Genomic DNA, 13454 nt, shown 5'->3' on the forward strand with positions numbered 1-13454 from the left:
CAAAATGCTTCTCATTGGAATTGGATTTCACGAAGCAAACAACATCCATATTGATTCCAAGTTTTACCCCATCGCACTCACCTGTCATGACTCCACTGGAGCTGATATCCCTCGGCGATGGATACACAATCTGGTGCTGATGCCCACCAGTTGATTGCTGAATATTAATAATCTGTGTCGATTGACCCTGTTCTGGTGATGGTTGCTGTTGTTGCTGCTGTTGCGGTTGTCGTTGCTGATGATGATGATGATGGTTATGGGTCGTAATGATAATCATTTGCTTTTGCTGCTCCGGAATAGCTGCTACTGCCGATGACGTGTTTGGCTGATTGCGTATTGCTGCTGCTACTGGTTGGGGCTGTGTCGTCACTTGTGACGTTGCAACTGCAGTCGACGTCGTGTCTGACGATAAAGCTGCCACCGCGACCGACGTCGAAGACGAAGACAACGAAGACGACGACGTCGTGATGGTGGATGTCAATGGACTGTCCAAAGACAATATTGCACTCGGTGACGCCACTTTGGAGCGTTGTTTGAATGGTTTCTGGATTTTCAATGGTTGACTTGTGCAATGGATTATGTCGATTGTTGTGCGTAGCAAACTTTCTCTAACTTTTAGGTGCGAAGAAGTTTCGAAAATCTTGTTGGTAGAGAATGGGAACTCAACTGGACCACAGAATGGTGAACAAATTTGTACTAGTAAATTACTGAATTCCTCTTCGCCAAGAATCGCTTTTGACTAACTCTATGAACACAATCTTCTTTATTGGTAACGGTATCAGTAATGGGGCTATTTGGTAGATATTACACTCTAGCTTAACTATTTCTCTATCATTATTAAAAACTTGCACCAACAAAACGATTCGAACGAAAAGTGCACAGCGGATTGGTAACTATTCTGTAACACGAATTTCTTAACTCACTAGAGAATGTAGCACTAATCGTAGTCTCGTCACTAGTAAAATCAGTCTTAGGGGTCGTATTTTGAAATTATTTCCAAAAAATCTTAGCGTCCATCAACAAAATTCACTTCCGGAAGTGAGATTTTCCTTCACACAGTTTGCCAGTTTTCCGCGATACACTAAATCCAAAAGGAAAGCGATAGTCCCGCAGCTGCTGGGAGGTGTGTTCGCGCTAACCATAAGTGTGGTAGTTACTGTCGAGGAGGAGGCCTCTGCTCTGTTTCGGCTGGCCAGCCGAATGACCGAATAATGTAATGATGGGAAAATGCAGTTGCCGATCGTGTCCTCCTTACCGACCGGTGTCCTCACTACTCGCCGCCACCCGCCAAGCCGGGAAGATTTTCTGCCTTCACACCCCTCGGGAAAAATCGATACCGTCGCACACAGTGAGGGAGCAGCTGTTTGGCATGTGTATATTACATTGTCACTGACGCACCAATACTGCCTTCATCCATGATGTGCACTGCCGTTAGACGCACGTTACACTAATACACCATCGCTCCATGCAGGATGCTTTCGTAATCGATTCTATGGCACGGTGGGTCTGAAACTGTTATTAATGAAAATAGTGTCAACGAATTTGACACCCACCATTCGGTAGATATGGTATTTGAACGTCTTCTCCATAAATTCATAAATATTTTAAGGCGAAACTCCTTTGAATCCACTAATAACTGTATAAAAGTAGTGGTTCACAAAAAATATTCTTCTATTTGTTGGTAATAGTGAAATTATAATTGATAAGACGTTGTTGCCAGTAATCGCCACTTCAATTTGAGTCTCTTCCCCTTCGACTAAATAAGATTGCTTGATGTCGTACGTAACCATCAACGTACGGACAGCCCTGCAAGCGAGCAGCCGGCGTAAAATTAGAAAAATAAAAAAAGCGAAATGCTGTGGTCAAGTGATTGTTTTTAGCACGGTTTGGTGAAATTTTAACTTGTTATCATCAGAAATCAACCAGTAATTGTTCTTTAATGAACAAGTAGTGAAAGTAAATTGTGTTGTAAGTTCTACGTTTAGCGAAAGTGGTAAAATTCGGTGAAAAGTGTTCTTCGTTCGCAGGCTGATATGTGTAAACATTTGTAGCAAAGTTAAACGTCCGTGTTGAAAATTAGCACGGTTCATGAAATTTCCACCAGCTACTAGTGTTAAAACTATGGAAATTGTAAGGTAATAGTGTTCTGATGTCTCTTTAGCAATTTGGGAATGGACTTAGTGTATGTAAGTGAAATATTTTGAGAAATAATTTGGACTTCCAGAAATGTGTTTGTATATTTGAGGAAGCCATCTTCACTGCCATGACAGGGATTCCTTCCTATATGTCCTTAACGAGAAAACTAGATAGCAGGTCTCTTTTTGAAGACTTATTCATTAAAGTCTCTAATAACAGGGTGCTCGTATATTATCCGAACAACAAAAAAGTTTGAAAGATTATCTCTCGTTGCAAACAATGAAAATTCAATGTCGTACATACCCTTTCAATGCATCTATATGTTCACGAAAACAATAATTTTAAATATTAATTCGAATGGATTTACCCAACGAAATTCCTATGCCGATATTGTAGCTGACGGATTTCACGCCAACTCGACACGCGATTGGCAGCACCCCTTCAGAATTCAATGAAACATTCTGGATGTCAAAAGTATGTGAAACTAAGATACACGGAGACGGAATTCAACTCAATTTTGGGTTGTTTCAACGCAATTCCGTAGTTGAGCCCAATAACTCAATTTTTCCTAAATTTCCAAGGTCCCCACTAGGTAGTTTGGCTTTAATTCCATTAGAAAAATATACTCAATTTTGGGTTGATTTAACGCAAAATTGAGTTCTTTTGACCCAAACATAAGAAAAGTTGCATTTACCCAAATTTGGCTTATTGGGCCAAAGTACCCCCATTGGGTAGATGCAGCTCTCTCTATTTTTGACAACATTCGTGTGGGATAAAGAGAAAACCGAGAGATTTTGGGTTGAAACTATAATCGATATACTTAATTTTGGGTAAAGTAAACTCAAAAATTAGGTAAAAATATTTCTCCGTGTACTTTGCTTATTTTGTTTTTTTTTTCAAAATCGATCTAGACTAACATTTGGAAAGGATCAAAGTTTTTTTTACTTGTTTTATAAACCCGTATAACTCAAAAACGGTAAGATCTACAAAAAAAGTGTTGTATGGGGGACTGTCGTGAAATTTTCTGACGTTTTAGAAAAAAAAAAATGAAAAAATAAAAAACATTTTCTACACTGAAAAAAAATTATTCAAAACTTTAAAGTCGATTTAAAAAAAACGGCCACTTCAGATTTTGATCATCCTTAAGCAAAAAGTTTCGTAATTTAACTTACTAAAAGTCGTCCATACATATTGCTATGGGCATATTTTAGAGAAAAAAGTTTTTCTAACATCGATTTTTTTAAGTCCAAAATGATATTTTTATTTTATTTATATTTCGCTCTAAATAGGCACAAAAGATCATATGTGTTTTATTGGGAGTAGTTAAAAGAAATAAAACGGAATTATACAGTTTTTTTTTAAATTAAATTCAATTGATCTCGCACCAAACCGCTTATGAGAAAATCAACTCCGTCTAACAATCCGATGGGTTTTTTTTATGATTGGAAAGATATCACAATAATATTTTATTTCTTATTTGGTCAAAGCCAATTTTAACAGGTGTCTGGAAAGGTTCAATATTATGCTTATTAAAAAAGCCGTGGTTTGTTTTTATTTTTATTATTGCTATATATCCAAAAACGTAGTAGGCTTTACTGAATAAATTGAATATTTTTGGTTCATCCTCTGAATTGGAATACCGTTCGGCTGCAATTTGTGTATTACTAATAGGCATAAAACAATGATATTTTTGGGTACCAGGGACAGTTTTAACCTTATCAAAAAATTCCACCAATTCCTCTGACATTTTAACATATTGTTCATAAGATATATAACAGAAATTTAATTTGGTGATACATGTATCAGTTTGTTTCACTGCCCAGTCGAATAGTTCTCGCGGAGTTGCGACTGTGTTTCCATAGTATTTTGCAAGACTTGCTCTTTTTGCCATTCGCTTGAGTGTGTCATCACAGGGGCCTTTGCCGTGGGATGTGGCAAAAAAGTGCCACTCTGCTTCCAATCCATGGATTTTCTTGAAATTACATAAGCTGACATTTTTTTTTTTTCATAATGAGCTACAGCTCCATCTGACTTAAAAATAACTTTTGATTTGTTTAACAAAATTTATCAATTTTGAAATAAATAGCTGAACTGCTTTTGTGTCATGGTTCTGATATTATAATAAAACTAACATTTTCCAATTTATTATCTTTTTTATGGTAAATCTAGAATTGGTGTATCGTTGCTTGGGAATTACTCCAGTGATATCCTTGAGCAGCGTTATAATTTTCAGAAAAGTCGCTAATTACCAGTATTTCGTAGAAAAGCAGACTGTTATTTGCAAATAAAATCATGAGCTATGCAGTGTTGACCAGACTCATTTCCCCGAAATTCGAATTGTGAAGCCATGAACTGTGCGTTGTATTCCTGAGATGGAGGGGGAGCATATTTTGTTTTTTCTTCACTTTATCGTTTTGACTGGTGGAACTATAAACAGAGTAGAAATGGATGTCATGAATTTCTATTATTCGATGCATGATTTCGAGCAATCAACTACAAAAACATAAAACTTATGTTGCGTTACGAAAATCTGACTCATGGTATCGTGAGTCCAAATCATGGTGTATTTTCATAATATGAAAACACACTGGAATCACGATATGTTCAGGTATATCTGGGAATCTCTCCAGCAACTTTACCAGTGATTAGTTTAGAAATTCCCAGGGTTTTTAGAGTATGCTTCAAACAAATAATAGATTACCTGATTTTCCGCCAGAAAATCATCTGACATCTCCACTAGTTTTCGCTGATATTGTTGCGAAAACTTTCTTAAAGTTTCTCTCAAAATTTCCTTCGGAAATTCTTAAAGGTATTATTCCATTTCACCAGATACTACTCAAGGCCTTTCGAAGTTTTATGCATTTCTGATTTTTTTTAATAATTAGAAAACAAAATCATGGGGAATTTGCAATTAAATTCCTCAGTTCATGGGATTCTTGTGAGTAAAAAGAAAGAAAAATTAAGGAAGACTCACCATTGAGAGCAAAAGGATAATTTAAAAAAAAAAGTGATTGCAAATCTTGAAAGAACTTTTAGAGAATCCTTCGATGAATTCTTGGAAAAGTTCATTGAAGTTCTCTTAATTCATTGCCTAGAGAAATTCAAGAACCCTCTGGTGTAATTTTTTTTAGGGGATAGACCTTCTTGGAGATTTAAGAACTTGCTGGAGAAATTTCAGGAATAAGCATCCTTGATTTGTTTTTTTTTTTAAGAAAAGCATACATAAACGAAAATGTTGGAGAAATTCCTAAAAAAATTCATAAAAGATTCATTCCTGACCAAATTTCTGGAGAAAATCATGTAAAAGTACATATACTTATATCTGGCGAAATGTCACGAGGAATCTCCAGAGAAATTCTTAGAAGTATCCTCTGGGAAGTCCGGTTGAATCCACTAACGGTACTCGAGATATTGTTTCAGGGAGAGCAATGCCAATGTTGAAATCAATACTAGATTTATTTACATTGTGGTCATCTTCTTCTTTGCATTAACGTTCCCACTGGGACAGAGCCGGCTACTCAGCTTAGTGTTCTTGTGAGCACTTACACAGTTATTAACTGAGAGCTTTCTTTGCCAAAGTTGCCATTTTCGCATTCGTATATAGTGTAGGTGTAATGATACTATATGCCCAGGGAAGTTAAGGAAAATTCCATTACGAAAATATTCTGGACCGACCGGGAATCGAACCCATACACCTTCAGCATGGCATTGCTTTGCTCTAACCACTTCGCTAATCCCTGGATGTGTTCTTGGGGAAATTCATTGAAGTTCCCGAAATTTATTATCTTGAAAAATCTCTGGAGTAATTTCTTGAGGTAAGCTTAGGGAAAACTCCGGTTATTCAAAATAATTCCATAGACAATAAATGAATACCTTCTCCGAGATCTGGGAACTTGCTGGAGAAATTTCTGGAATAAGATTTACAGATATCTGAAGTAGTTTCTGGAGACAACCTTCAAAAATTCTTGATTAATTGTTTTAAGGACAACATCCATATATGGAAATGTTGGAGAAATTCCTAAGACTCTGAACAAAATTCTGAAGAGATTTAGGACATAATTTATTTCTATCAAATTCCTGGAGAAAATCATGTTCAAATACATAAAATTATGAATTACGTTATGTCACGAGGTATATCCGGAGAAATTAATAGGAGTACCCTCCGAGAAGTCTTATAGAATCCATTAATGGCAGTGATTCCTGTAAAAACAGTTTCGGGAATAGCAGTACCAATGTTAAAAAGTAGATTGGAGTACCTTGTGCCTTTGATTTCCGCCCTAAATGCTTATCTTTGACAAAAACATATATTTCGACTACCACTTACAGGCTTCTTCAGTGTCAGTTACTCGTAACCACTGGTAATCAAAATACGCGTATCTGTCAAAGATAAACATTTAGGGCGGAATTAAAAGGTACAAGAAACTCCGATCTCATTTTCAGTTCCTCTAAGGAGATTCTACTCAGAGCATTAGAATACATTTAAAAATAGTATTGAAGTCATTTTCTAGAATCAATTCAAGATTATCTACATTGTGGTCATGTTATCAACATGGTTTTCAAGGCATTAGTCCGAGCAATGTATCTGCAACTCTACCATAAATATTCTTCAAGAGATAACTCCACTGATCTCTTATTGTGTAATTTATTTGGAAATTCTTACTGAACGTATGTTCTAAGGTCTTTGAGAGGTATCTTGAGGTATCTTAACCTTCCTAATGCGTTAAGAAAAAGTTATACATTATGCATTAGGGATCAAAAATGGCCTGTGACTTTGAAACGCTCTTTAAAAATCTATTTTTTTTATCCAATTTTCGTTCTTTTAGCTTTATATGAGAGATATGAAACCGGCGATTAGAAATAGGAATATCTTCACTTAGATTCCTCTAGGAAAATCCTTCCATGGATTCCTCCAGATAGTTCTCCGGAGATTTTTCCAGAAATGTGGAGACAACGATTATCCAGAAAGTTCTTCAGAAATATCTCTGCAGGAATTTCTTCAGAGACCCACCACAAAATCTTCACGGTGATTCATCCAGGGATCCTGGAATTTTTCCAGGTGTTCGTCCTAAAATGCCTTCAGGGATTCTTTGGGCAGTTTACCCAAGCAATCTTCCAAAGATCCCTTCGTCAGTAAACCCAGATAATCTTCCATTGATTCATCAGCAATTTACCCAAAACATCGCCGGCTGTACGTTACGCCGGCTGTACGTTACGTTTTCAATTTAAAGCGAAGAAAAATGCCAGCTGGAATCCTCAAATCATGAAGCATGTATGCTGGAACCATGAATAAAATTCATGGAAACATGGATTTAGTCATCTGTCGTTTATGATTCCTATTTTTGATACGAAAAGTGGCAATTTCGGTCATGAAATCAAACGCCCCGAGCATACAAATTCTTGCATAATACTCACGATTTCATGACTTTTAGTCATGATATCATGAAACATTAAATTTTATGAATTCATGACTTTTTGTTCATGAATCCGGCAACCGATTTTTTCCGTGTAGATTTTGTGCAAATGTACTATTCTTCCTTTGGGTCTCCCGTTCTATTCGATTACACAAGTACATAAGAGCCTTGGATAAATATCACAGTTAAATAATTGTATAGATCAATTAACTTATGCGTAAGCTAACTCGTGAAGGAAAGCCTAAGTACTTGAAATACGCTTAAGAGAAGTATGAAACATGCATTATTATTTGGTTTCATTGGTTTTTAAAACATAACACTTGCACAGCTCAATGTTAAATGTCTTCTAGATTCTAAACCTTAAACACGAATTTCATTAACCCGAGCGTCATCACACTGATCGTACTGTTGCGCTGAATGCTATTATCCTGAATTTATCATGAACTTAAATGACATTGTCCCGTGATAATGTAATTTGAAGTAATTCCATTCTAGGAACTGGAACTCGTGGTGATGGTCTTCAGGTGTTCAAGGTAATGAAACTCAAAGTTAAGGGGTATAATTTTAAAAAGATACCGTAAATATGATAAAACATAGTTGTTCATGGATTCTACGTGAATTCCAGTTTTGGTAACCGAAAATCGTAAATTGTCTTGTGGTCCTGTTGATTACCTACTAGTCTACCTATCATAATATGGTTTGAATCATACACAAATTGAAGATTTATATATAAACTTTTTTTTCGATCGCGAAACACAAACGATAAAAAAACATACTTTGAGAGCTACACAAAGTTTTTCAAACTGATAAACATTTTAAAATAAGCTTTGTAAATGCTACGATTCTGAATTTCACTAAACAAAATAAAAACGTATGTTCTAAACATTGCATTATTTTCTTCCATTTTGTATCGCTGCTTTATATGTCGTTAATTTTATTTTATTCTATACACTGCTACCCATAGCCGAAAACTCAATTCGTAGAGTACTCTTTGACGTATACTTCGCTGTGTTATACAACAGGTACCAATCTATAACAAGTAAAATAATCTGAATCGTGAGTACATGGGTTCACCAACCTAGCCAGAATTTTGTGCTACAGGAACAAATTTGGTTACATGATGAAATTGACTCCGTAATGCCTTAGAGCACTTGAGCCGATGAAAAACCAGTTGATAGTGAAAGACTTTTGTGGCATGTAAGTGCAATGCGTCATTGAAAACATTTGAACATGATCAACGGTATTATAATGCTCAATTGATCTATTTAAAATTAGTGTTTTCAATGGTTACACCTCAGAAGGGCGTAACTCCAAATTCCGTCTATTTTCTCATTCAAATCTCCACCGAGAGGTTACAAATAACTAAACAAACCAACTTTGAAGCAAATTTTGACAGTATATTTCTTCTGATAATCAGAGCCAATGAAAATCCGTCAAAATATCTCAGATTTCCTTTCAATTAGTAGACTTATACAATTAAAAGGGCGTAACTTCAAAACGGGCCCCAAGATTTTTTTAAAATTTTGCCCAGACATGCAACTTAACTATAGAAAACGACTGGTGAGCACAGATTTGATGGAGATTTTTTTTCTGGTAATAACGGTCAGGGGAGCACCGTGGTCCAGGCTTTCATTCGCCAGTTTCATATATTTCATTTAAAGCTAATAGAACGAAAATTGGTTTAAAAATGGAAAGCAATTGAAAGTCATGGGTCATTTTTGACCCTAATGCATTATATGTCACTTTTTTTAGCATCACTCCTAGAGGTTACTGAAACACCAAAATGCTGACAGTTAGGAAAAGTCAGAACATTTCAGATTTCTATTTCTTTTTGCTTTACAAAGTTACAGCTCATTCATAGTGCCGATTGGCCAAAAATAACCCCAATGCTCAAAATAGGTTAAGGTTGAACCGAAACGAAAAATTATTTTCGAGCTTCTTCCAGAGATCCTTCCGAGTAAACTTAATGATATTGTTCCAGAATAAACACAAAAACTAATCCAGGTATCTAAAACATTTTCTCAGTTCACCGAAAGTTCGACAGAGATACATTACATAAATTTTAGTTATTGGTCTGAAATGGCAGCAATATTTTTTATCAAAAGCTCTTCTAGGAAATCCTTCAAGCATAAATCAAATAAATAATTTAAAATTTAATCAAATCAAATTAAATTACCCATTTTGAATAAACAAAAAAGAAATATTCAGGGAATTTGGTTTTTTAACACCGCTACACCATGTCTGAGATTTTTGCCAATAATATTTCTGCATTCTTTTTTCTTTGGGTGTTCATGTTCAAAAAAGGTTAACCTCAAGGAAGCATTGGATGAAGTTCTGAGAAAATTTCTGAAATGATTCTTCAAACATGCTTTGAAAAAATACTTATTGAATATCTGGTTGGATTCCTAGATCAGAACTCATCCCAACCGATGGCCCACGGACCCATAGGGAGCCGTGATGACTTCTCAGGGGGTCTACGAAGCTATTGTAAATAAGAGTCGTTATCTCGCATAATTGCGTAATTTTACATGAAAATCTCATGTGTGAGATTCTTGAGGCAAAACTCTAAGGATTTTTCCTAGCGGAAGAGCTATTAATAGGAAGTTGAGTGTGAGTCTATAAACATTTCTGGCTTGATTTCGATTTTATCCTTGACAAATTACATCAGCTTCCAGGCGGAATTCACGAAAATTGACGATAGGTAATTGAAAAAAAAATCGAAATTCTCAACTGTTTCTAATCAAACAATTAGCAAAATCTGTTCGAATGTAAACTTTACTCCAAAGAATATTATTGACAAATTGCTGGCTTCTCAAATACCTGTGTTTTTTTGTTACCTTTTGGCTTATATGTGATTGATTACAAACGGAGCTTTTAGGTGGCCAACTAAGAATATGTTTAGATTAATAATATATTTGGAAGGCCTAAATAAACATACATTTTGGAAATATCATTTTTTAGGGGCCCAGATAGCCGTAGCCATGCTGAGGGTCGTGGGTTCGAATCTCACTGGTCGAGGATCTTTTCGTGAAGGAAATTTTCTCGATTCCCAGGGCATAGAGTATCTTCATACTTGTCACACGATATACACATGCAAAAATGGTCAATCGGTAAAAGAAAGCTCTCAGTTAATAACTGTGCAAGTGCTCATAAGAACACTAATCTGAGAAGCAGGCTTTGTCCCAGTTGGGACGTAACGCCAGAAAGAAGAAGAAGAAGAAGGGGTCCGTGAGATGTTTGTTTAACTTTAAAGGAGGATCTCATCATTAAAAACGTTGGGAACCACTGGCCGCGATTACAAGAGAACTCATAAAAATTTTCGACATCTCAGTAAGAGCTTTTGAGATACTTTCGAAGAAACCTCTGAGAGTACTTGAGGAAGAATTCCTAAATTGTAATCTTGATAATGCACCGGTGAAATCTCAAATAATTGTCAAGAGTTATTTCTATTAAATACTATACTGTGATGTATGATTTTTTGCAACGCCTGGAGATAACTGGTTGCTATAAGTAATGACTGGAAAAACATTTGAGGAAAATTCGATTTAAATTCTTTATTATAATCTGAGGTATTCCTGTAAACTTCATGAAAGAAGCTCAGAAAACATTCCGGAAGCAATTTCTAGGATAGTATCTATGGACTACTTAAGCATAGCATAGCATACTGACTGTACATGTTAATGGTTGCTACTCCGAGATTGATCCAAACTGGCGAGAATTGCACTTCGATCCAAACGAATAAGGGATGAGATTTTCCGCATATTCTCGAAGTGTTCAGTTTAGCAGCTTTCATACTATTGGCGCTGTTCAAGTCCTTATAGTCAGTTGGGATGAGAAAGGAATGTTAGGGTGTAATGATTGTTACTTCTTGAGACAGAGAATACCTCTGCATCTCCACAATCACTACGGGAATGATGTTTATTGGTGAGGAAGGAAAAACATCTGGGAGTCACCTTTGGTCGGTGATGCGATCCACGGGTAAGGATGAAAAATACGACTTTTACTTAAAACTATTTTTGCATTTTGTCTTGAGGTGAAAAGATATAGCTATCTATTGGCTAAAAATGTACGTCGACACTTGAAATGTTGAACTTTTCCAAGTTTAATTTTAGTAATGACGAAAAATTAAAGGTTCATAAAATTAAAATTACATGAAACATGAATAAGGGCTAATGTCGACACATCTAGTAACGAACCATTCACAGTTTGTTCGATAATTACATAGACTTAACATTCCCTCGATGAAAATGTCTTATCATAAACATGGAACGAGCTCACCAGTTGGTAATCCACCATCTACTGAACACGAATATTTTTTCTTACTCACACAAAGCCAATCAAATACGATTGATCTTGATTCCGTCGCTCGCTCCACAGGAGCATGCAATGAAATCAAAAGACCATACACTGCTCTGCTCAGCAAGATGCGCAACACTACACCTATCCAAGTATAAGGACCACCTATAGCGAATTACTAGAAGGATCCCTGCAGATATTTTTTTAGAATTTTAGAAAGAATGCTTAGAAAATATCTGAAGGAACTTCTAGGGCAATCCCTACCAAGATGTAGATGTTCTTAATGATATTTCTGCTTAAATTCTAGAAATACTTGTTAGATAATTCCTGTAGGAACTTTTTGATGATCTTAGCAATTCCGTAAGAATTATCCAGGGTGTTTCTAGAGGAATCATTAAACATGTTTCTGGAGTTCTCAAAGATATCGCAAGAGTTCTAGGTTGAATTTCATCAAGCATTTTGTGAAAAAACTTCAAGAGAGAGATTTTTATATGGATCTTTTGAATAGATTATATTTGAAGCAAAAAAGGCTAAAAATCTTCAAATCGGGATTACATACATTTATCTTTAGAAATATTTTCAATCTTACGGAGAAGATTTTTAAATACCATATCCTTCGAATGGTGGGTATCGATTTGGTATTTGTTTTCGTTAATTACCGTTTCATAAACACCGTGATGCTGCCAGGATGTCATCCCGCACGACCACCATTATGAGATGCATTGATTGCGTCGAATCAGCCAAGATGGCCTCCCACCCCACTCTACTACCCCCCGGAAAAACGAATCTCACTTTGTTTATCTTTTTCACTTCAGCAGCCCTTTCCGAAGACTCAAACCTCTGTTTTAGCTCTTCAACCCTGGTTCACGTCCCAGCTGAATGCTCTTTTTGTGCAATGTTTATGTTTTGAGATTACATTTTCCTACAACAACACCAAAATGCAGTTCTATCAGCACTATTCCACCGAAAAATCTATTCACCAAGATCTTCACCAATAAAAACACCGAAACACCGAAACGCCCACTCACGACGACAAGAAAATCAGACTTTTGTGCGCTTTCAGTCGTTGTTGCCCGATTATTGCTCAACGAAGAATTCCTTCACAGAAAAAAAATTCCAACCCGTCTCCGGTTTCAGCTTCCGGAAATCGATTGGCTTTCAAAAGAACACGAAAAACATCAAATGCACTTCTTTACACAACATCCGCAATTCTGTGCAAATCTTCTTACAGTCCACCGGAATTCGTCTTCCATTGGCACGCCATTTTTTCACCGCCACCGCAAATTCGGCTGGTTTTGTTTGGCATTTCGTAGGGAATAGACGAAGACTCTTTTTTCACCCGTTTTTGCGCTTTTCCGACTAACCACTGTTCCGACTGTGTCTGTTGTCGTCTGACAGTCCGCCAGTTCGTCAGTTGTTGGCTAAGGACAGGTTGTCAGTTTGCTGCGGGGGAGGGTTTGGTCCTGCCGTGCGGTGGTGTGCTCCGTGTTTGTATGCGCACGTGAACGTACGTCTTGGCGCTCTGCTAGATTCGTATGAAGGACGAGCCGTCAAGTGCGGGTGGTTGTCCCCGATGGAAGAAGGATAACTGCACGCTCTGGGAGTATGACG

General features: G+C 36.6%; 1 protein-coding gene across 2 annotated transcripts in view; it reads right to left on the minus strand.

Annotated features, from left to right (window-relative positions):
• Nucleotides 1–13245, minus strand: part of LOC5565997 (probable nuclear hormone receptor HR3) — a 499362-nt gene extending 486117 nt beyond the window's left edge. The window contains exons 1-2 of one of the 2 annotated variants that reach the window (XM_021846407.1): nucleotides 12503–13245; nucleotides 82–1506 (exon numbers count right to left, since the gene is read on the minus strand). In XM_021846407.1, the coding sequence (XP_021702099.1) occupies nucleotides 82–277 (196 nt within the window). In that variant the 5' untranslated portion in view covers nucleotides 278–1506; nucleotides 12503–13245. Of the gene's footprint in view, nucleotides 1–81; nucleotides 1513–12502 lie in introns of both variants that reach the window. The other variant, XM_021846406.1, reaches the window with a different exon arrangement.
• Between the last annotated feature and the right edge of the window lie 209 nt (nucleotides 13246–13454).

Source organism: Aedes aegypti, chromosome 2, assembly GCF_002204515.2.
Source record: "Aedes aegypti strain LVP_AGWG chromosome 2, AaegL5.0 Primary Assembly, whole genome shotgun sequence".
In the NCBI taxonomy this organism is placed as follows: Eukaryota; Metazoa; Arthropoda; class Insecta; order Diptera; family Culicidae; genus Aedes; species Aedes aegypti.